General features: G+C 36.7%; 1 protein-coding gene across 4 annotated transcripts in view; it reads right to left on the reverse strand.

Moving 5' to 3' along the window:
• Positions 1 to 1,754: 1,754 nt before the first annotated feature.
• Positions 1,755 to 21,747, reverse strand: part of ELOVL7 (ELOVL fatty acid elongase 7) — a 73,898-nt gene continuing 53,905 nt past the window's right edge. For 3 of the 4 annotated variants that reach the window (XM_030321563.1, XM_030321571.2, XM_030321579.1), the window contains exons 3-8: positions 20,603 to 20,793; positions 16,964 to 17,044; positions 16,049 to 16,105; positions 13,661 to 13,766; positions 6,272 to 6,408; positions 1,755 to 4,449 (exon numbers count right to left, since the gene is read on the reverse strand). In XM_030321563.1, coding sequence (XP_030177423.1) covers positions 4,240 to 4,449; positions 6,272 to 6,408; positions 13,661 to 13,766; positions 16,049 to 16,105; positions 16,964 to 17,044; positions 20,603 to 20,793 — 782 coding nt within the window. In that variant the 3' untranslated portion in view covers positions 1,755 to 4,239. The remainder of the gene's footprint in view (positions 4,450 to 6,271; positions 6,409 to 13,660; positions 13,767 to 16,048; positions 16,106 to 16,963; positions 17,045 to 20,602; positions 20,794 to 21,747) is intronic. The other variant, XM_030321588.1, reaches the window with a different exon arrangement.

The raw sequence follows: 21,747 nt of genomic DNA on the forward strand, positions 1-21,747 counted from the left end.
TATGGCATGATACATATAAGGAGTTTGGTAAGCACCACTGTCCCTTGACAGCCTCACTCTGCTCTCATAATGCATCACTGTATCCATTCTTGCTGGCGTTCCCAACCTTCTCCCTTGTCCTGCTGCATCTTTCTTGCAATCCCTATCTTGGTCAATACAAGTCTTCTCCATGCCTACATGATTATGGGCTAACACAATTATGCAAATTGGGACCACTACAAGTGTATGGTCTCCAGCAGGGCTCTCCTGGAGGCTGGGAAGTATTTGAAATCTGTATCTATCCCTAAGCACATCCCTTCCCCCACAGTTTATGCATTTTCACTCTTCACGTCATCCTAGAATAAAGAAACATGTTTATTTTGCTTCCATAAAGGAAAAAAAAGGGGCTCCTGGGTGAAGTCAGCTGAGCATCTGAGTTCAGCTGAGGTCATGATCTCATGGTTCACGAGTTTGAGCCCATCGTCAGGCTTGCTTCAGATCCTCTGTCCCCCTCTCTCTCTTCCCCTGCCCAACTTGCTCTCTCTCTTAAAAATAAACATTTTTTGAAAATTTAAAAAAAAAAGAATTTTACCTCAATCCCTTTATCTCATCCCCTCCCCAATCATCACATACCTTACTGAAGTAGAGAGAAATGTGACCTCTGTGCTCTTTTGAGCTAGGGACTCACTTTGCTTTCCTCCCCATTTAAGCCTGCTGAGTTAATATTCTCTGTGCTTATGGTCTTATTTTTATCAATTACTACAAAGGGCTTTTAAATACATTGTTTCATTTAAGCCACACAATAATCCAGCAAGGAGAACTTGTACTATCGTTTTACAGTTGAAGAAACAGAAGCTGAGAGAGGTTAACTGGCTTCTCCAAGGTCACTTGGCATCTAACATCCATGCCCCATGGCTTCAGTTTCAGACCACTTTCCACACCACCACACAGCTTCCTTGGACCCTGCTACCCATCCCATCCATGGTCAGCCTAGATGAAACTCTCCCTTCAGAAGCTCTCTCACATCTGCCTTTCTTTCTGGTCACACATGCTGGCTATCCTCCCCTCACCCTTAATCAACCAATTTATCTCTCTCCTTAGCATCTAAAGCTGCCACTCCACCCCGCCCCACCAGATGACTCTTAAGGTACCACTATGATTAAACCTCACCTCCCTCAAAAAACGCTGAATGCTCTCATTTTCCTGGAGAATCAAGCCCAGATGTCACAGCCACGTGGGCCCCAAGCTCTGACCTCGTTTCCCTTTCTGGACTCATCTCTCTGTTTCACCTGCAAAAAATCCTCCTCTGCTTTGGTCTTTTAGCCATTCCCTACACTTTCCTTACCCAGGGCCATGCTTTGTTCTTGCTGTTTTTCTTTGTTTGTGTCAGGTTGATTTGTTACTTCTTTTTACTTATAATACCTTGCCCACTAGCCCACCACCCATTTTGCAATCTGTACACCTTAAACACACAACTCAAGTTCTAATTCCTTCATGTAGCCTCCCCTGCTTTCTAAGTGAGCAACTTTCATTCATATGGCACCTAGCTGCCTGGTTACATAATTTCCTCCATCAGTCTATAAGTTTCAGGAGGCTCCAACTATGTCAGAGGCATCTTTGTATCACTCTCATATCTAGCAGAGGCTCTGAATATAGCAAGTGGGCAACCAATGTGTAAAATGCTTTGGTTAAATGAATATTCAGGAATAAAACCATCTTCCCATGCAAACATATGCATTTAAATTCCAAAATAAAAGACACACACATGCACAAACTTTGACAATATCCACAGAATTTTCCATAGTCTTTAACAATTTAACAGAAATGATAACTGAGAAAATTTAAACTCATAATTTTATAATTTAAGTACAATGTAGTCCACTTAATTAAGAATTCAACTCCATTTAGGCTGTAAATAGATATTTAAAATTATGTATTTGTATTGATTTATAATACAGACATAGGTTTTCAAGGATTCATAGAGCTTCATGTCATAAGCCAGATTTTGTAACTGGCCTCTTTATTTGTTAGGTAAGTAAACCCAAAGGCAATGAAGTCTTGAAAAGTGGATGAAACCCCAAAAGAAACTCTATGTGACCTACAGAGTGCTTTAATAAAACATTGTCCATGCAAATCCTATATCCAGTGATACTCATTTTGACCTACTGATGTTTCCATGGAGGATACTTCTGCTAGCTGTGATTTCTCTTCATGTAACATCCCAGCTCTCCACTTCTATTCTCATAATTTAGAACCCAGTTCCATCACATGTTTCTGTTAGTTCTCTGGCAAGTCAAACATTTTAAAGACTATAGGCAGGTTAGGAGAGGTTGTACAATGCAGGATGGAAAGTATTATGAAAACCAAACCCTCCTGTTTCGTCTTGTATTTGTGCTTCCTTTTGGTCTTTTCCCTACTTGGGTCCTTGGGAATTGTGTGCATGTGTAACAGTACCTACTACATGGTCTCTTTTTAGCACAGGTTGGATATGAAGAGTCCAAACAGGAAAACACTGAAGGAATCCTGAGGCCCTCAGAGAAATAAATTATAGCTGCTCCTTTAGCTCTGCTTTCTGTCCTTTGTTCTTTATTGAAGAAAAATAAGTTATTTCCCCCATTTATCAGCTCTCATCTTCTCAAATTATAAGCAAGTGAAATCAGTAAAGGTCATTTAAAGGCAAGTGTAAACCTGGCAAGTTTAAGAGAAGAGGCCATGGTATAGATTAGTGGCCTGGGGGGACAAACTGAACTACAGGAGCTTACAGTGAGGAAAAATTCAGGTTTGCTGTACAATGCTAGCACTGTGTTACACAACTGAGGCCCATCCCATAAGTACTAATTGTTTAAAGTCATACAGGCATAGGCAGTCCTTCAAATTCAACTATAAATATAACAAAAAAGAAAAAAATAGGGAGAAATTCAGAAATGTGCAAATATCATTGTTTCTGGGGCAAAACTCTATCGACCAGTAGTTTGGGTTTGCCACCAAGAAAAAGTAAGAACAAGAGAATTTTAGGAAGTAATATCCGTGAAGAAACAAACGTAGGCAAAATGAATTTCAGGTCTTCATTATAGAGTTTATAGGTTTGAAAAAAAAGAAACCCAGGCTATTGAAGAATTCATACTTCTGGGAAACATTTTCCCATGCACTGTATCTATAACAACTATTAAACAAGTTCTCTTTCTCTCTTTATTAAGAAAGCCTCCAGAACCAAAAATTCCCTGGAGAACTTCTGTGCCACCATTTGCCTCGGGCTTCTTTACTCATGACTGCAACCCATCTCTGGAAACTGGGAATAACAGGTGGTCTAAAATCACTTATGAGTAAGGGTACCTGCAGTGTGCCAATGATGTGAACGTTCACACATCTAACCAATACACATTTAACCAAGATGATCCTTTAAACCAGGACAACATGAGAAAGTGACATTACAATACAAGAGAAAACCGATTTTTCCCATTGAACTACAGAATACTTTTCCAGAAGTATTTCACCTCTTTCCAGAAATATATAAAGTTAACTGCAAAACAGTAATAGCACAGTGTTAATCAAGCCACAGAACAAATCACCTTGTTTTCAAAATATTAACGTAAACTTAGTGTCAAGTGCATCAATGTACTAACCAAAATGACTGTTGCTTTTGAACAGTTGATACAACAAAAGTGCTGTGGGAAGTCCTATCAGCAAAACTGGTGGCAGCTTCAAAAGAGATCCATTAAAAATTGTTAGTGGTATGAAATAACGACTTATCAAAATTCACTTCATGTTCACCAGTGTTAGCTCTTTAGAATGGGAGTTTAACTCCAGGGTATATATACTCTTCTGAATATAATCAACAAGCAACAAAGCCAGCGCCCACAGTTAGAGGTTTTCAGACCTGGCAGAAGGAATCTATTGTATGGCATAGATCTCTGTCCATGCTCAAAATATCTAACGATATTTTCTCATCTATACCGGACTTCTTTGAAAAGTACTATACTGTTTCATATCCTCCTTTCACTATAACAAAATGTATTAAATAAAACCTTTAGATTAGATTTAAAAGCTGCTGAAAACTGCTGCTTTAGGCTCTAATTATCAGAGGTCTGTTATCTGGGAGCTTTGGGCTCTCAAATATCAGAAACCCCAATAACTTATCATAAAAATACAAGCTCTTGGTTTTGAAAAATATACAAAATGCACTTCACATGGAAATAGCTCTTGATTGTCAAGGGAAGTAAGATACCAGTCTCATTCATAGATTCGTGTTGTGTTTGCATTTCAGTGGTCTTTGTTTTTGCAGACTCCATTTTTCACAGTTTTGGGCAGCCTCTGACCTTTGGTGTAAGCACGGTACCAAAAATGGAGAAAGAGCAGCAGAAAGATGCACCCATAACTCATAATGATGTACAGAAAGACTGGAAACTGGTACTTGCAATCCTCCATGAAAAAGAACTGGCCTATGTGGATAGTGACAATAATGAACTGGGCCTAAGAGATGAAAGAATGAAAAATATTATTCAGATATGAAGTCACAATGGAGCAATTATCTAATGCATTCTTTGGCTGCTTACTTTTAAACACTCTCCAACCACATCTAGTGTACTGCTGGGTAGGGAATTTTATCTTTAAATCTATCTGCCCTCCATGGATGTGAGAGTGGGTAGGACAGTGTCAGAATCCAGACTGGGATTGGGAACCACTATGCAGTCCTGCCAAACTCTATAACTCGAGCGGGGCCCCATGTAAATGCCCTGGAGCTGTGAGGTGCAAGAGGCCTTTTGTACCCAGAGGAAGGACCATCAGAGCAGGTTTTCTTGGCACGTCTCTGACTTGAGTCCTCGACTGAGGAAATGCACAAGGAACCACTATCTTATGGTCTTACTATTTCTAAAATAATTTCAATTCAAATATTCTGTCTTGCTGTTAGACAAGGTATTTCAATTTTGGGGAACTACAAACATTCTAATTACAGCCCCAGCAATTTTGTAGGAGCCAAAGCATCTCTGAGTCCTTATGTCCGCCACCTGTCATCCACAGTCATAGATAAAAATATATCCTGCCAATGGCAGGAGAAAATCTGTAAGGAGTGAAACATTACTGATCACCGTTCTAGTGACGCCCAAGGGCTCTTTGTCCCAGAACATTATACACAGTCTAAAGAGGAACACTTCCAGGCTAATGTTCAGATTTTTTGGATAGCTTTCTTCTCCTGATTAAAAGGCAACATGAGTTCTGAGGGAATTTTAGAAAAGTAAACGTTTATCCATACAAATAAATTAACAATTACCTATAACTATCCAGTTGTTACCATCGTTAAGATTTTCACACAGTTTCTTTTATTATCATCATCAACTTTCCTTGCCTTATCTGAATGAACTTTTATGACATTCCTGTGCAGTAGCTATCCCTCTCATTTTTCAGACAAGAAGATGAAACCTTAGGAAGCTTAAGTGACACCCTCAACATTCGATGTAGGTGTGTTTGTGTATAACAACATGTTTGAAATAGTAATAACAAATGTCTATTCTTTTTTCTATATGAATAGTTTGCCCCATTATTAAACATTTTTTACAACATTTAAGAGTAATGTTAAGTGCAAAAAGCCCAATATAAAGTTGTATATGCAGTATAATGCAAATCACACAAGTGTACATATATAAGTATAGAAAAGACAAGCTATTTAGATGTTTTAATTTCTCTGCAATGAGCATATATTACTTTACAGTCAGAAAAAAATTCTTAAAAAGAAAACAATTGTGAATAATTTTCTTGATTTCATAATATCCCAAAGTAAGAATTAAAATAATTTATTTCACTATTTCCTTATACTTGGTTATTTAGAGTGTTGTCAACTTTGTCAGTATATTTATTATACCATCACTCTACATCTTTAATGCTCTCAAAGTTACATTCCCTCCCTCAAAGTCATTTAGATCTAGAATATGGAATTTCTAACTTCTAATTTAATATTATGCCTACTGTGGTTCAAATAACTTTGAGATTATCTTGATCATAACTATATTTATTTAATATAAAAGCAGAAATAGTATAAAGATGGCATAAAGATACACATTATGGTTCAACTGAGCTTCTCGGCTACCAAATACACTTCATTTTCAACACAGTTCTTGACGAAAGTTTAAACTACAGGAAAAGGATAAGGACGGGATGGAATATAGGAGCCAGACACACTATATCCCTATTGTTTTGTAACTTTTGTTCTTTATTTAGTTACTATCCTGGTTCATAGGGAAGAGGAATGACTGCAATTTAGTTTTGTATCTGATTTTAAAGAAAATTAATTACTCACAAGCTGTAATGATGTCAAATATTTTTTCCACCACAAATACTTCTGGAAGGCTGGTCCCAATGCAGATAGCCCATAGTATGAATACATAACTACATGTACAGCTGTATTTAGAAAGGCATGGAAAGTTCCCAAACCACCTGGAAAATAAAATTATTATAAAATGGGGGTACTGTTCCTTAAAATGAGACTCATTTTGTCTAAATTGAGATTTTTAGAATAAATATTTCTTTAATTTTAGTAGAAAGAAATGCATCCAAAACATAAATCTTGTTAAACAGCTACTAAATTAGAGGGAACTGGATAATACATTCATTCAGTAAAATACAAAATGCAAAACTTTAAAAATAAATTAGCATGTCTATTGTTATATCTTAACCTTAAGATGGTCTTATAATTTGGATATACTTTAACAAATTAAGTTGTGTTACTTTTTTAACGTGGTATATGCTAAATAATAGTAATCAAATTCATTTTTTTTAGTGAGGGTTGACATATGTACACAAATACATTAATCTTAAGTGTATAATTTGATGATTTTTTTACATAGGTATACACCCCACATAACCATCACCAAAGTCTAGATAGACTATTTCCAACATCACATACATTCCTATGTCCCCCTTCCAAGAATATACCCCTCCCAAAGTAACCTTTATGCTAAAACTATAGTTCTGCCTTTTATTAAACTTCATATAAATAGAATTATACAACAGATTTTGAGACTACCTTCTTTTTTTTAATGTTTATTTATTTTTGAGAGAGACAGAGACAGAATGCGAGTGGGTTAGGGGCAGAGAGAGAGGGAGACATGGAATCCTAAGCAGACTCCAGGTTCCGAGCTGTCAGCACAGAGCCCGACACAGGGCTCGAACTCACAAGCCGTGAGATCATGACCTGAGCCGAAGTCGGACGTTTAACCGACCGAGCCACCCAGGTGCCCCAAGCCTACTTTCTTTCAATCAACATAATGTTTTTAAGAATTTATCCATGTTGCTATGTATATTAGTAGTTTGCTTTCTTACTTCTGTGCAGTATTATAGTATTATACTGTATGAATTCATCACAATCCATTCTCCTGTGCTACAAAACTTTGGCAGTAAAACCACTGGCTTTCATCAGTAGGCTAAGCTAGGTTTGCCTTAGTTATTTAAAAATAATTGTTTTTCCAAAATAAACATTTATTAATTGTTAAGTCATCTTTGATTACCGCTTCCATTTGATTATTATCAATTGTGCCTTCTTATCTTGGTTTTCTTCTTCTAACCACTATATCTCCTACTGGTCCTATTCAAGTTAGAGTTGAAGCAAAAAATCCTTGGAGAACAGAAGCAAAGATCATTTCAATTGTCTTTAGCTGGACCTGTAGTAGTGGAAGGGGTAACAAGGTGATGAGCTGATAGTAGGGGCAAAAAATGAAAAAAACACTCTTCCCTGGCATCTTTCCTAAGACGGACCATCTAGAAGAAGCTGCATTCTTTATGTATAGCCTGATTCAGCTTAGTGATGCTGATCTGAGATTTAAATTTTTTCTCGAAAATATTCCACTTTCTTTATTCCATTACTTTTTTTTTTTTTTTTTAGTTTGTTTTCGAGAGAAACAGAGACAGCATGAATGGGGGAGGGGCGGAAAGAAAGAGAGAGAGAGAGATAGAGAATCCCAAACAGGTTCTGCACTGATAGTGCAGAGCCTCACGTGGGGCTTGAACCAACAAACTGTGAGATGATGACCTGAGCCAAAACCAAGAGTCAGACACTTAATCAAGTGAGCCATTTATGTGCCCCTATTCCAGTATTCTTTAATTCCAGAAATAAAACGAAACCTCACAAATGTGGAACAATTACACTAGAAAAAGGACCAAATTCATAAGCATTATGTATTCCAGAAATTTTAAAGCAAAACAAAAATTGTTGCATAGTAGAAACTAATGACTTAATAATCACTCATAATCACAGAAATTTTAGATACTTCTGGATACTACCACTGCTAAAGTATTCCTTTAACCTTTTTTAAATAAAATAAATATTTTTGAGTAATTTAAATACTTCCCCCATGCCTCATTTCTGCTCTACTATGCTTCATAAACTTTCCCTTACTAGAGTAAATAAAATTTCAGCCAATTCTTTAATTATCATAAATTTCAAGTCAGAAGAAACTGAATTAATGCAGCTTATCAACAACCTCCCACCTTTTATTATTTACATTTAGGTTAGTCTTTTTTCCCAAAATAAACTTGAATAAATAAATTATAGTGGTGTGAAAACACCTTTTCTGAGGTGATTTAAAAATATAATAGTTGTCTATTTCTGATAGGTTAGGAGTCAAGCTGCTTAACAGGCATATGCCAAATACTTCTCAATTCCATTTGTGTCTCCTGATTATACAAACACACAGGAAACCTATTTCACCTTTGATTAACAATCTACATCAGAGCCTTTCTCATTAAGACACCTCTCCCATTTTTTGTTAGAAGACTATTTTCCATTCAGAATCTTTCACCATTTAAATGTCCTAAAATGAGGATCCCATGGACAGGAATTTAATAAAGCACTAACGTAATTAACAGTGTTTAGTAAGGGTTACTCATCAAAATCAGCCATCAAAATTAACTTATTTTCTTGGAAGGCTTTCCTAATAAAGTATTTTCTAAGCTTGCTTTCTTCTTTACAACAATAGTTTTGAAAAGCTAACATCTCAGAATGAATTACAGTTAGTGCCATCACATTTTATTCCTTTGGATTAGAAAAATAAAGGAATCACCTGGGTAATTATCACAGCTCTCCATATCTCTGGAAGGGAATATGTGCATAATGAATATAAAAACCTGCCAGAGAAACGTTTTATCATATTCCAAAGAAAAATTGGATTGCTGTTATGCCAGAGAAGTGTACAACAGGCAAACAGGAAATTAAATACTAGATAGAGATCAGCTGTGCTCAAGTTTTTGAAAGAACAGTTTAAACTGAACAGTTTCATTCTAGGAATGAAAGTCAATGCCAAACCACATTTCTGGAAGTATCTCAGCTCTTATCACTGTACTTGTCACTAAGTAGATATAGGTGTACAAGTGTTTACTAAATTCCACATGCAAGACTGAATGGAAATGCCAACTTAGGGAACGCATAAAAGAGAAGAAAGTATTTGCATTTTGTAAAGCAGAAGGGGGATTAAGGTGTGGACAACGAACCCACTACAAAGTGTTCAATGTCCATAAATAGGGTAACATTGAAAAACAGGAATTTCTTTTTTAAAATTTCATTATCAAAAGCAATACTTGTTTAGAAATGGAAGCCTATCAATGGACTCAAAGATACACTTTTTAAAAAATCTGTGATTTGTTATTTATTTATTTATTTATTTATTTATTTATTATTATTATTTTTTTTTAACATTGATTCATTTTTTTGAGAGACAGAGAGAGAGCACAAGCAGGGGAGGGGCAGAGAGAGGGGGAGACACAGAATCCGAAGCAGGCTCTAGGCTCTGAGCTGTCAGCACAGAGCCCGATGCAGGGCTTGAACTCATGAAATGTGAGATCATGACTTGAGCCGAAGTCGGACGCTTAACGGACTTAGCCACCCAGGCTCCCCTTCAAAGATACACTTTAGAAAAGGGCTCACCCAAAAAACTGCTAGAACTAATATACGAATTCAGCAAAGTAGCAGGATATAAAACCAATGTACAGAAATCTATGACATTTCTATACACAAATAATGTAGCAGAAGGAGAAATCAAGGAATCGATCTCAATTACAATAGCACCAAAACCATAAAATAACTAGAAATAAACTTAACTAAAGAGGGAAAAGATCTATACGTTGAAAACCACAGAAAGCTTATGAAAGAAATTGTAGAAGACACAAAGAACTGTAAAAACATTCCACGCTCATGGATTGGAAGAACAAATATTGTTAAAATGTCGATACTACTCAAAGCAATCTACGTAGTCAATGCCATCCCTATCAAAAAAAACCCAACATTCTTCACAGAGCTAGAACAAACAATTCCAAAATTTGGATGGAACAAGAAAAGGTCCCAAATAGCCAAAGTAATACTAAAAAAAAGAAAACTAAAGCTGGAGGCATCGTAATTCTGGACTTCAAGCTATATTACAAAGCTGTAATCATCAAGACGGTATGTAATGGCACAAAAACAGAAACACAGATCAAAGGAACAGAACAGAGAAGCCAGAAATGGACCTACAAATGTATGGCTGACTAATCTTTGACAATGCAGGTAAGAATATCCAATGGAAAAAAGACAGTCTCTTCAGCAAATGGTAGTGGGAAAACTGGACGGCGACATGCAGAATGAATCTGAAACCCTTTTCTTACACCATATACAAAAATAAACTCAAAATGGATAAAAGACCTAAATGTAAGACACAAAACCATCAAAATCCCAGAGGAGAAAACAACCTCTTTAACCTTGGCTGCAGCAACTTCTTACTAGACATGTCTCCAGAGGCAAGGGAAACAAAAGCAAAAATGAACTATTGGGACCTCATCAAGATAAAAAGCTTCTGTACAGCGAAGGAAACAATCAACAAAAGTAAAAGGCAACAGACAGAATGGGAGAAGATATTTGCAAATGACATATCAGATAAAGGGTTAGTATCCAAAATCTATAAAGAATTTATCAAACTCAAATAATCCAGTGAAGAAATGTGCAAAAGACACAAACACACACTTTTTGAAAGAAGATATCCAGATGGCTAACAGACATGCGCAAAGATGTTCCACATCACTCATCATCAGGGAAATACAAATCAAAACCACAATGAGATACCACCTGACACCTGTCAGCATGGCTAAAATTAACAACTCAGGAAACAACAGATGTTGGCAAGGATGTGGAGAAAGGGGAACACTTCCACTGCTGGTGGGAATGCAAACTGGTACAGCCACTCTGAAAAACAGTATGGAGGTTGCTCAAAAAATTAAAAATAAAACTACCCTATAACCCAGCAATTGTACTACTAGAGGTATTTATCCAAAGGATAAAAAAATGCTAATTCGAAGGGGCACATGCACCCCAATGTTTATAGCAGGACTATCACAACAGCCCAATTATGGAAAGAGCCCAAATATCCACCAACCAATGAATGGGTAAAGATATGGTGTGTGTATGTGTGTGTGTGTGTGTGTGTGTGTGTGTGTGTGTGTATGTATATATGTGTGTGTGTGTGTGTGTGTATATATATATATATATACATATATATATATATACATATATATATATACATATATATATATATATACCAAAATATTACTTGGCAATCAAAAAGAATGAAATCTTGCCACTTTTAACAACATAGATGGAACTAGAATGTATTATCCTAAAGTGAAATAAGTTAGAGAGAGATAAATATGATTTCACTCATATGTGGAATTTAAGAAACAAAACAGATGAACATAAGAGAAGGGAAGGAAAAATAAGATAAAAAGAGAGAGGGAGGCAAACCATAAGAGACTCTTAAATACAGAGAACAAACTGAGGATTGCTGGACGGGTGCTGAGTGGGGAGATAGGATAAATGGGTGATGGACATTAAGGAGGACACTTGTTGGGATGAGCCTGGGTGTTCTATGTAGGTGATGAATCACTCAATTCTACTCCTGAAATCAGTATTACACTATATGTTAACTAACTTGGATTTAAATACATTTTTTTAAAAATTCAAAAAAATCACTCTAGATAATCTAGGAAAAAACTGCTCAACTCTGTTCTTCAAATAAAGTCCATTTTCTCCATTATAGAACCAATAGATATTCAACTTAGAAAAAACAGAGAAGGATAAAGGTGGAGAGGGAAACCACTTTTTGTGCACTATTTCTAAATCACTGTATTTTGAGGTACTTCCTCCCAATCTTTTTTAAATTTATATTTATTTTTCAGTGTTGTGATGTAACATTCTAGTCTCAGAGAAGAAATCTGCATAAATAAATTATAAGGGTGTGAAAGAACTTTTGCTAGCATACTTTAAAATAAAATAAATACCTATTTCTGATAATTTTGGAGTCAAACTGCTGAAAAGAGAAGATGAGCTAAATGTCCCTTGATATCATTTGAATTTCGCAATTATATATACACAAGAATTCATAACCATTTTATTAATGGATGGTATTTTTTAATTTTTGGCCAACACAAATGAAATGTCAATGAAAATCCTATTCAAAGAACTGATATGCATGTGAGACAAAACAAAAACATATGAAGTTAAGTATAATAATGGAGACTAAGTAAGATAGCTATCCTTGATTTATGAAATGGACACAGAAGAGACTATCTTATTATAATGAGTTACATTTTTACATACATTATAAGGAAAAACAGTGACTTTCACTTTTTAAAAATCTGTGACACATAAATGCCAGTTTGGGGCAAGGAAATACTTCACATATTGGAAAATCTGATGCCCAAAGGCCATAGTAGAGACAGCCTTCTGGCTTCTCTAGGTTCTGGTATCTCTTTCATGCCACTAGCTTATTCATACCCTCTCCTGTTACAAGATATGCAGATTTTTCCCTATGCCTACAGACTCTAAAACTCAAAGAAGAGTTCCTCAATTGTGGTTTCTCTTTTTAGTCATACAAAGTCAGAATGCATAATAGAGGTGAGCTATTTGCAGAAATTTTAAAGTATTATCTAACTCGAAGACTTCTTAAATTTAATAAACTCACGTAAATAAATCTCCCAACCAATTTTTGCTAATACGTGTATATCCTTGGGTGTATCATTTATTTAATACTTTATGAGAGGGTAAAATTACTTAATCTGTTTTTTCCGATTCTAGATGTTCAGAAGCATAAAATGAAAACGAAACGAACAAGAATCTGTTTGCCAAGCTTTTGTTTTAAAGTACTTTTAACTTCAAGAAATATTAAAATAATATCCTTTAATATGGTGGGATGTTTAACAAAGTTTAGACAACCACAATTTGACACATCTTTACAGAATTGGTAGAGGATGAAATGTGAATGCAAAAAAGACTAGAACTTGAGATCAACATTCTAACTTCCTGGAAACAATTAGGAGTATTTATCTATATATCTATGAAATTAAAGCATGTACCATTTTTTTTTTGTTTTTATTTAGTTAATGACATTTAAAAGAACTATCTGGGGAAAGAGTAAAATCCAAACAAAACAACTAAAGGATATGAGTAGAAGACTATAGCTAAAAGTCATGTGTATCTAAAGAGGGGAGGGTGGAGGAGGGATCTAGGTTAAAAGTTTATGTTTCAGGTAATAATGAAAGTCAGAAGTTTGACCAAATTAATTCTTTGATGTTTTGAGTTTCTTCTAAATCACATTTCAGGACAGAATTTGTGTTTACAATATACAAAAATGTAATCGCTCATTACACATGATCCCGAATCTCCCTTGGCTACCTGCAGCAAATTTGACTCCAAACCACCAGGTCCATGGCATGATGGTATGATGGAAGACATGCAGGAAAGTCACTTGGCTATTTTTCTTACGCAGAACAAAAAAGATCTGAAATAATTTTAAAAAAATCAAGTTCATATAAAATCATGCAATGATATATCTACTGTTACAAAAATATTGGCAAAGTACAAACTATTTCCCATCATCACTTGCACTGAAAGGGCTGCCTTAGAGAATGCTCACAGAAGCAGCTGATTCTCCAAGGGGTAGCTCAAAAGCTCATTAGTATGAAGGAACTTTGGTATGATGCCTAGTCATGGGAGAATCAATAAAAAGGTGTTAAAGAAATTGAATGCAGATTTTACAATCAAAAATGGAAAGTGAAGAACATGGCCAAAGAATATTGAAAGAATTATTATTGGCAGGAAAACATCCACGTGGATTTTGAAGTACATGGGAAAGCAGAGTCTCAATTCTTAAGACACATCCTACTAATTTAGATAAGGGATTAAGCAAACTGAAAGAGGACTTGCAACAAATCAAAAGTTAGCATATTATTAGTAGATAAAGATGAAAAGGGAAAAACTTGAGGGGTTTTATAGAAACAGGATGGAGAAAAAAAAAGTAGCCTAGGAAAAATGAGAAGAGCAGCAAAGGCACCATCCAGATTGAATGCACCCGCGGTTTGCAGAAACTCTACAAACAAAGAGGAGAAAAGGCAGGCAAAAGCAGGGGGAAATTTAAATTCGAGAGCAGAATTAAATGTTCAAAAAATACTGAAAATTCAGAATATCAGTATTGAGTCAGACTTCTAAATACAGACTAAACAGAGCAGCACAAAAAAAGTATCCATAGTAGTATTTGAAAAATGTGGTTCAGGGAAGAACACAGAGGCACCAACAGTTTTTTTGTGGAACATGGAACTGAGAACATGCAAAGCAGAAAAAATGAGGCCGAGAAGCATTTGCTTATTATGCACATGGAAGACGGCAGCATGGTGCAACGGAAAAGCCCCAAACCAGCTATCTGGGACCCTGACCCCAGACAGTAGCAGCATTCCTCTGGGGAAATTACTTACCTTCCTGGCTTCAATTTACTTTCAGATTGAGGGCTCTGAACCAGATTAGTGGTTCTCAACCCTGGCTGTATATGCCAATGTCCAAGAAGCTTTTCAAAAACACCATGCCTGGTTTCTAACTATAGACCATCTGGCACCAAATCTCTGGAGGTGGGACCCAGGTTTTTGTTGTTGTTGTTGTTGTTGTTGTTGTTGTTGTTGTTTTCTAATGCAGTTAATCCTCTTGCCTCAGCCTCATGAAGGCTGAGAACCACTGAACTACAGTAGAGGTCTCAAAGTGTGGACCCTAGGCCAACAGCAATAACATCACCTGAGTACTTAAAAGAAATGCAATTCTTGAGGCCAACATAGGACCTAGCAAATCAGAAACTCTAGGGGTGGGGTGCAGGCATCTGTGTTTTTAACAAGCCCTCTAGGTAATTCTAATGCACGCCCAAGTTTGAGAACTACTGTATGCTATGCTCACTAAAGTCCTTTCCAATTCCAACATTATGTAATTGTTCAGGTTAGAAGGTGAAGCATGTTGAGATTTGCTACAAGAAACATATTTGTATGTACTCTGAAGATAGAACACACTTGTCTATCTTAGACAGACAGAACTGGTTCCAGATAACTAAGACCCACATATCCCAAAGATATGATAAATATCAGCTTTCCTAAGCTACTCTGAAAACAGAAGTACACAGCATTCTCCCCTTATCATGTACCCTACTCCATGGCACTTGCTTATCCCAGAGCCCAGTCATCCAAATTCAGAGCTGATCTTCAAAGGATCTTATGTGGGAAGAGAGAACACCTAGTAAGCATGAACTTCAGAACGGCAGCTGGAGATAGTTTTGATATTACCAAAATTACTGATACCCCAGGGATGATATCCTAATTTATGTTTAAGAATTATGAAGCATTTATCCTCTTAAAGGAATATGGATGACAGAATGCTTTGCTTTACACTGGCAGAACCCAAGGTAAAATGTTTTCTGCTCTTTGATTCCGGAGCTTGCTTCCCAAAACACCTGTCATCCATCTCCATAAAGATACACATTTTTGCAATGTATATGACAGTTGCGTGCTTATCCTAATCAGGCAGTAGCTACATAAAAAAACCTTTTGGAGTTTGCAAAAGACCAGAAAAAAAAAAAAAGCTTATCCTATCTATTCTCTAAAATTACTGATAATAAAAGGTAAGAGATAATAGGAGTTCTGCCTGAAGTACAGAGATAACCAAAGTTATCAGACAACAATTGAACTCTAGCAGTTTATTGCTTCCACTGAGACATCAAACATTTACCAAATGTGGTGACCACATACTCACAGTATCTAATAGCTCAATAAATTTGGAGAAGTAATAAAGCCAACAGGTGCGTACCATCTGCAGAAACACACAAAGATACAAATTTATCTTATTTTTATACAGAGGAAAATTTTATTTTTTTAATTTGGCAAAATACACATAACCAAATTTACCATCTTAACCATTTTTAAGTGTTCAGGTTGGTGGCAGTTAGTACATTCACTTTGTTGCTCAACCAGTACCACCATCCATCCAGAGAATTCTTTTCATCTTGCAAAACTGAGACTCTGGACCTGTTAAGTAAGATCTCCCCTCCCACCCATGGGTCCAGAAAACTACCATTTTACTTTCTGTCTCTGAATTGGACTACTCTAGGCACCACATGTAATAGAATCATACGGTATTTATCCTTTCGTGCCTTGATTATTTCACTTAGCATAATGCCCTCAAGGCTCATCCATGTTATAGCATGTGTCAGAATTTCCATCTTTGCTAAGGCTGAATAATATCCCATTGTATGTATATGCCATGTTTTCTTTGTCCATTCATCTGTCCGTGGACATGTTAATAATGCTGCTATGAACAGGGGAGTACAGATACCTGAGTCCCTGTGTTCAATTCTTTTAGGTATACACCCAGAAACGGAATTGCCAGATCATATGGGAATTATATTTTTACTTTTTTTGAGGAACCAGATATGAATTTGTTTTTAAGTCCAGGAAGTTAAAAAATAAAAGTACCAATTTTCATTAAACAGAAAACTACACACCTGATTTCATTTGATTCTTTCTGATAACTTTTAGTTTTCTCTCAATACATACAATCTGATAGATGAGTCATTTACTTCTTCTGAGTTCACATTAAGTGTTAAAAAATAGAATCTCAGAAGTTTTAACATTTAATTTGAGTTACAAGATATTCCAAAGAGAAACTTACCCTCAGTGCTAAAGGTGACTGTGAGTAGTCAACAATTTCACATCGAAATGAATAACCTGTACCCCAGCCAGACATCACAAACTGTAAGAGAGCACATGCATATTAAAGAAGGAAGCATTTGCTCAACAGCTATAATGAAGGTAGTTTTGATTGTGCCTCCTCACCACATTCTCAGCTGAGCCAGCATTCAGGTCAGTGGGAAAGCCAGGCTAGAACAGTTAGAACTAGCAACTCAATTGATAGTCAAAGCAACAAGAATTTTTAAAATTGTACAGTCATCTATTATTTCTATCAACTGTGTTCATATTCAAGTGTCCATTTCTTAGGATGATTATTCTGATATGGTGGAGAATAAAACATTGGGAGTGTTTTGCCTCAACAGCAAATACTGGTAGGTATATGTCAGTATATGTACATGTGTGTACATCTATATATGCCCATTAGTATATTTGTGTACTCTGAAGGGAATAAGTGGGTCTGAAAACAGTCCTTTCTGGTGATTTCCAGTCTTCTCAATTAGTCAATAAAATACATAGGCAAACCAAGATTCCTCACGGTACTCATAAGAGGGTTGCCATAACTGCATTTTCCTGTCCTTTACTAGTGGGTATAATGTGAAGGGGTAGTCTGTGGGTCTTAAAATCAAGATTGATGAAACACAAGACTCAGAGATCAGTTCATCTTTGGATTCACATAACAAGTAAGAGAGGAAAATGTTATCAGTAAGAGTGCAATTTGGCATGCCTTAATTCCAGCACACCCACTAAGGAATCATAGACTAGTGGTGGGAAGAAAAAGCCTATTGTTGTTATCTGAACCTCAATTCAAAGATTTATATGGACATTCTTTTAGTATGATGGTGGGAAGTTCTTTTAAAACACTATCTGATTCAAATATCAAAATATCAAAACTTTAATAAAATTTTAAAAAATGAAACAGTATCTGAAAATGAAAAGCTAAGGGCTCTAATTTTATTTTATTTATTTTTTCTAGTATGTTTTTTTTAATATATGAAATTTATTGTCAAATTGGTTTCCATACAATACCCAGTGCTCATCCAAGGGCTCTAATTTTAAATTAATGCACATATAAATGGTTGGCTTAACTTAGTATCCTCACAATATGATCAGCTCATCTCTGACATCCTATTCTCTCAAGTGCCAGCATCTTCTTCTTCAGTATAATAAATGCCTTCTTTTTCAGGATAATGGTTACATCATTTTCTGCCATTAATGCACATTTTAAATTTCTACTTTTAGTTACTATTAAAGCTAAAATGAAAACTTTATCATAAATTAATTTTTAAAGGCAAAAGTTTATGAGGCATTAGCAGAATGATATTTTAATGGTGAGAAACAAAAAGAAACAAAGGAGCTAAAACAACTGTTTAGATTGTGGTGTTCAAAATCATACCATCCTTTTCTGATATCAACTCCGAGCTTAATTCATAAGATATTTAATCTCACTCTTAACTTGGTCAATTACAAAATCTTAAAAAAAGATTATCTTAAGATTCACAAAAGTATAAGACATATTTTAAGAGTGAGAAAAATAACTTACAAAAACAAGTCAATAAGTTTTTCCTCAAGGGAACAATGGAATGTGGTGGAAAAACAGCTAATTCTGTTGTACAAAATCCTGATCTGTCAGTGAGTGTCATATTCTCTTCCATTCAGACTATCTTCTAACTGATGCAAGTAAAACTGAAAGTCTACTTACTTAATGGGGATGCTGGCTCTCCACCATACCCTACCCCAAATAAACACTGAGCTGGACAAGAGAAACCCTGTGACATGGGCTCCTGGGTGGTCTTCACCAGTGTCTCTCTATTAATGTCTGACTGGTGCCAAGTAATTAGCACATTCAAAACCATCACTACACGATAAGACACGTGGGATCCTTTAGTCTGGTGTACTTCCCTTTCACCTTGTTCATATTTTCCCTAACATCCCTAGTGGAGGTGTTTCCTCTGTAGACCTAATGCAATTGTGCTACACCCAGTAAACCATGTGTTCGGTGTTCTGGAGATGACATCCTGACCAGCTGTCAAAAGTCTTTGTTTAAAGACAGAGTGAAGCCTAATGCCTTCCTGATATTAAGATTAAGAACATTTTAACAGTCTACAAAACTTCTGACATATATGTCTATATTTCAGGCAATTAAGAAGAACAAGTGATAATGTTCATTTGGCAGGTAATAAACCCCAAAATTGGCACATAAGTAACTCTAGTATGAGTGATTAATGGGAGATAGAAACTGCCAAATTCAGATATTTTCAAAACTTCTTTTACATTGCAATTGCTAAAACAGGAAACCAAACTTACTGGCTATAATTTAATTACTTCCTGAGAAATGTATTTGGGGATATCACATTGAATGGCACAATCAGACAAAGAGCATAAAGGGACCTGAGAGACAATCTGGTTTAATCCTGACTCTATAAAACAGGAGAACTAAGGCCCGGAGAGGTTAAGTAACTTGCTCAAAATGAGGCAGCTGGTTAGTAGCATAACTGGTACTAACTGGTCCCTGGTCTCCTGGCTACTAGGTCACTCTCTTATAGGCTCTACAGGTTATTTCCTATCTCTCATAACCTGGTTAGACCACCTCTATTACTCTTTCCCTTTCAGTTATTCATGATCCGGAAGGGACAGTAAGGTAGCTTGTAGTTAATTTTGGTAATAAAGTAGAAGAAATAGAAGGTAGCAAGGTAAGTCCAGACTGCAGGGAGGCCGGTAATGAGGCTCCAGCAGATTTAAGGTGACTCAATCAGGTGGATTCACAGCAGGAATCAGGTAGGAGGGATGCATGTGCAGAGGTCATGGTGTCAAGAGGGGCCAGAGGGGTCATGGTGGGCCCTAGAGAGTTCCAGTTCTGTGGAAGCACAGGCTATGCTGCAAAGAAGTAACTAAGGAGTAGAGGATGAGGGAGACCGCCAGTATTAGAAAAGAAGCAAGGAATCACAGAAAAGCAGGTAAGTGAGGCTGGGTGAAGGTTATTAATAGCAGAGTGGGTGAGAAAGAAACCATGAGTCTACTCTTGGGTCCTGGAAGATCCTCATCTCTCTTATTAACAAAGTAACAATTAAGGGACAGACTCCCTCAGGTACTGCTTTGTAGGAGTCTAAATTCCCTGTCCCTACAAGGCCCATCTAAATCAAACCTAAACAGTCTACCATCTTACAGCTCATCAGAGCTTCCTACCATGGTGATGGTAACTCATTACAGAGTCAGGATGAGCTCCTGATGTCAGACAGACCTGGATTCAAATATTGGTCCTCCACTAATACTACAGTAGCTATGCTACTTTGAGTAAGTTACTTAATTTCTCCATGTATGAGTTTCCTGAAAACTAACACGTATGGATTCATTCAATCATCTATTAAGACTAAGTATGTGCAAGTCCCCAAACTTAATGTTAATTTTTCTCACTACTTGTGAGGTAGAGTATATTGAGATCCTCTATACCCAGTCTATACATAACAATTTTTTTTGGCAAATACCTGCTCTAGTGAGCTAAATTTCTAAAATTCCTTAAATCTCAAAGAGTCATCACTATAATTATAACAAGACATATAATGACAGAAAAACAGGAAGACTCAGGCAAAATTCTCCCATTAGGAATACTGAAGACACTTGCCTCATAACACATATACATAGAAAACAGCACTATGGAAAAATTGTACGTTATCATCGCTTTCTTGAGTTCAAAGGGTTTTCGATTCTCCATGAGCTTTGGTCCTAGAGAAGTGACAAAATAGACATAGAATCCCAGGATGATGGTTTGTGGCAGAGGTGAGGACATGAGGAGCCAGTCTTCAACTCTTGGATCTAAAAACAAAATGTAAGTGCACATTCATTGAGCCAAGAAATAACTGACAGCAACCAGCATTTCTTAAACAAGCACCTAGATCCTAATGTTGACAGCATACTATTTGGTCAATGATCACTACTGTCTTTGGAGGCCTAAGAGTAAGGGCTAGGAGTAGGACTCCTACAGAAGAGTAAAAAGAGTAGGGCTGTTACCACCACAGGCCTCAAAGGGCAAAGGGAGGCAGGTAGTGGTTACCAGAACCCAGGAGTCAAATGGACAAGCCCTCCAGGAGAGGAGCTGTGACCTTCAGTGGAGGGAATGGGCCAGCATAAGGCAACTGTGGAAGTGACTGGGGAATTAACATCTCAATACCACTCTCCTCTCTCTCTCTTTCTAGTTTCCTGGGGTTCTCCATTGGTTGAAACCAACCAGAACCAGATGGTAGGAGAGTAAGCCTGTGGATATAGTCTACTGTATTCCTCACGGTCCAGCACAGGATACAGAGTAGATCTGGGGAACAGAGGACATGCAGCAAAGTTCCACCATCCATCTATAACCACTAGCAACATTTTAGAGTTTCTCCACCCAGATATTCTTTTATATATAAAAATATGTTTGTGTTTGCTGTTTCTTGACTTTCTTCTTTCCCCAAGGAAACTGGGACATTTCCATATATTCCGTATCACAAAATCAGAGAACTGAAAGGGACCTTAGCATTATCTACTTAAAGTGTGGGTCTAGGTGTCCAAAATAGGCTAACTAACCTGACATTTGGGGGGGGTGGGAACTATACTGGCCTCATAACCATGTAAAGAGAAATTCACCTGGTCACTGCTCATTCTAGACCAGGAGAATTAGATCAGTTAAAAATTGCAACTTGAGGGGCACCTGGGTGTCTCAATCAGTTAGGCATCAGACTCCTGACTTTGGCTCAGGTCATAATCTCACAGTTTCTAAGATCGAGCCCCACA

Source organism: Lynx canadensis, chromosome A1, assembly GCF_007474595.2.
Source record: "Lynx canadensis isolate LIC74 chromosome A1, mLynCan4.pri.v2, whole genome shotgun sequence".
NCBI lineage: Eukaryota > Metazoa > Chordata > Mammalia > Carnivora > Felidae > Lynx > Lynx canadensis.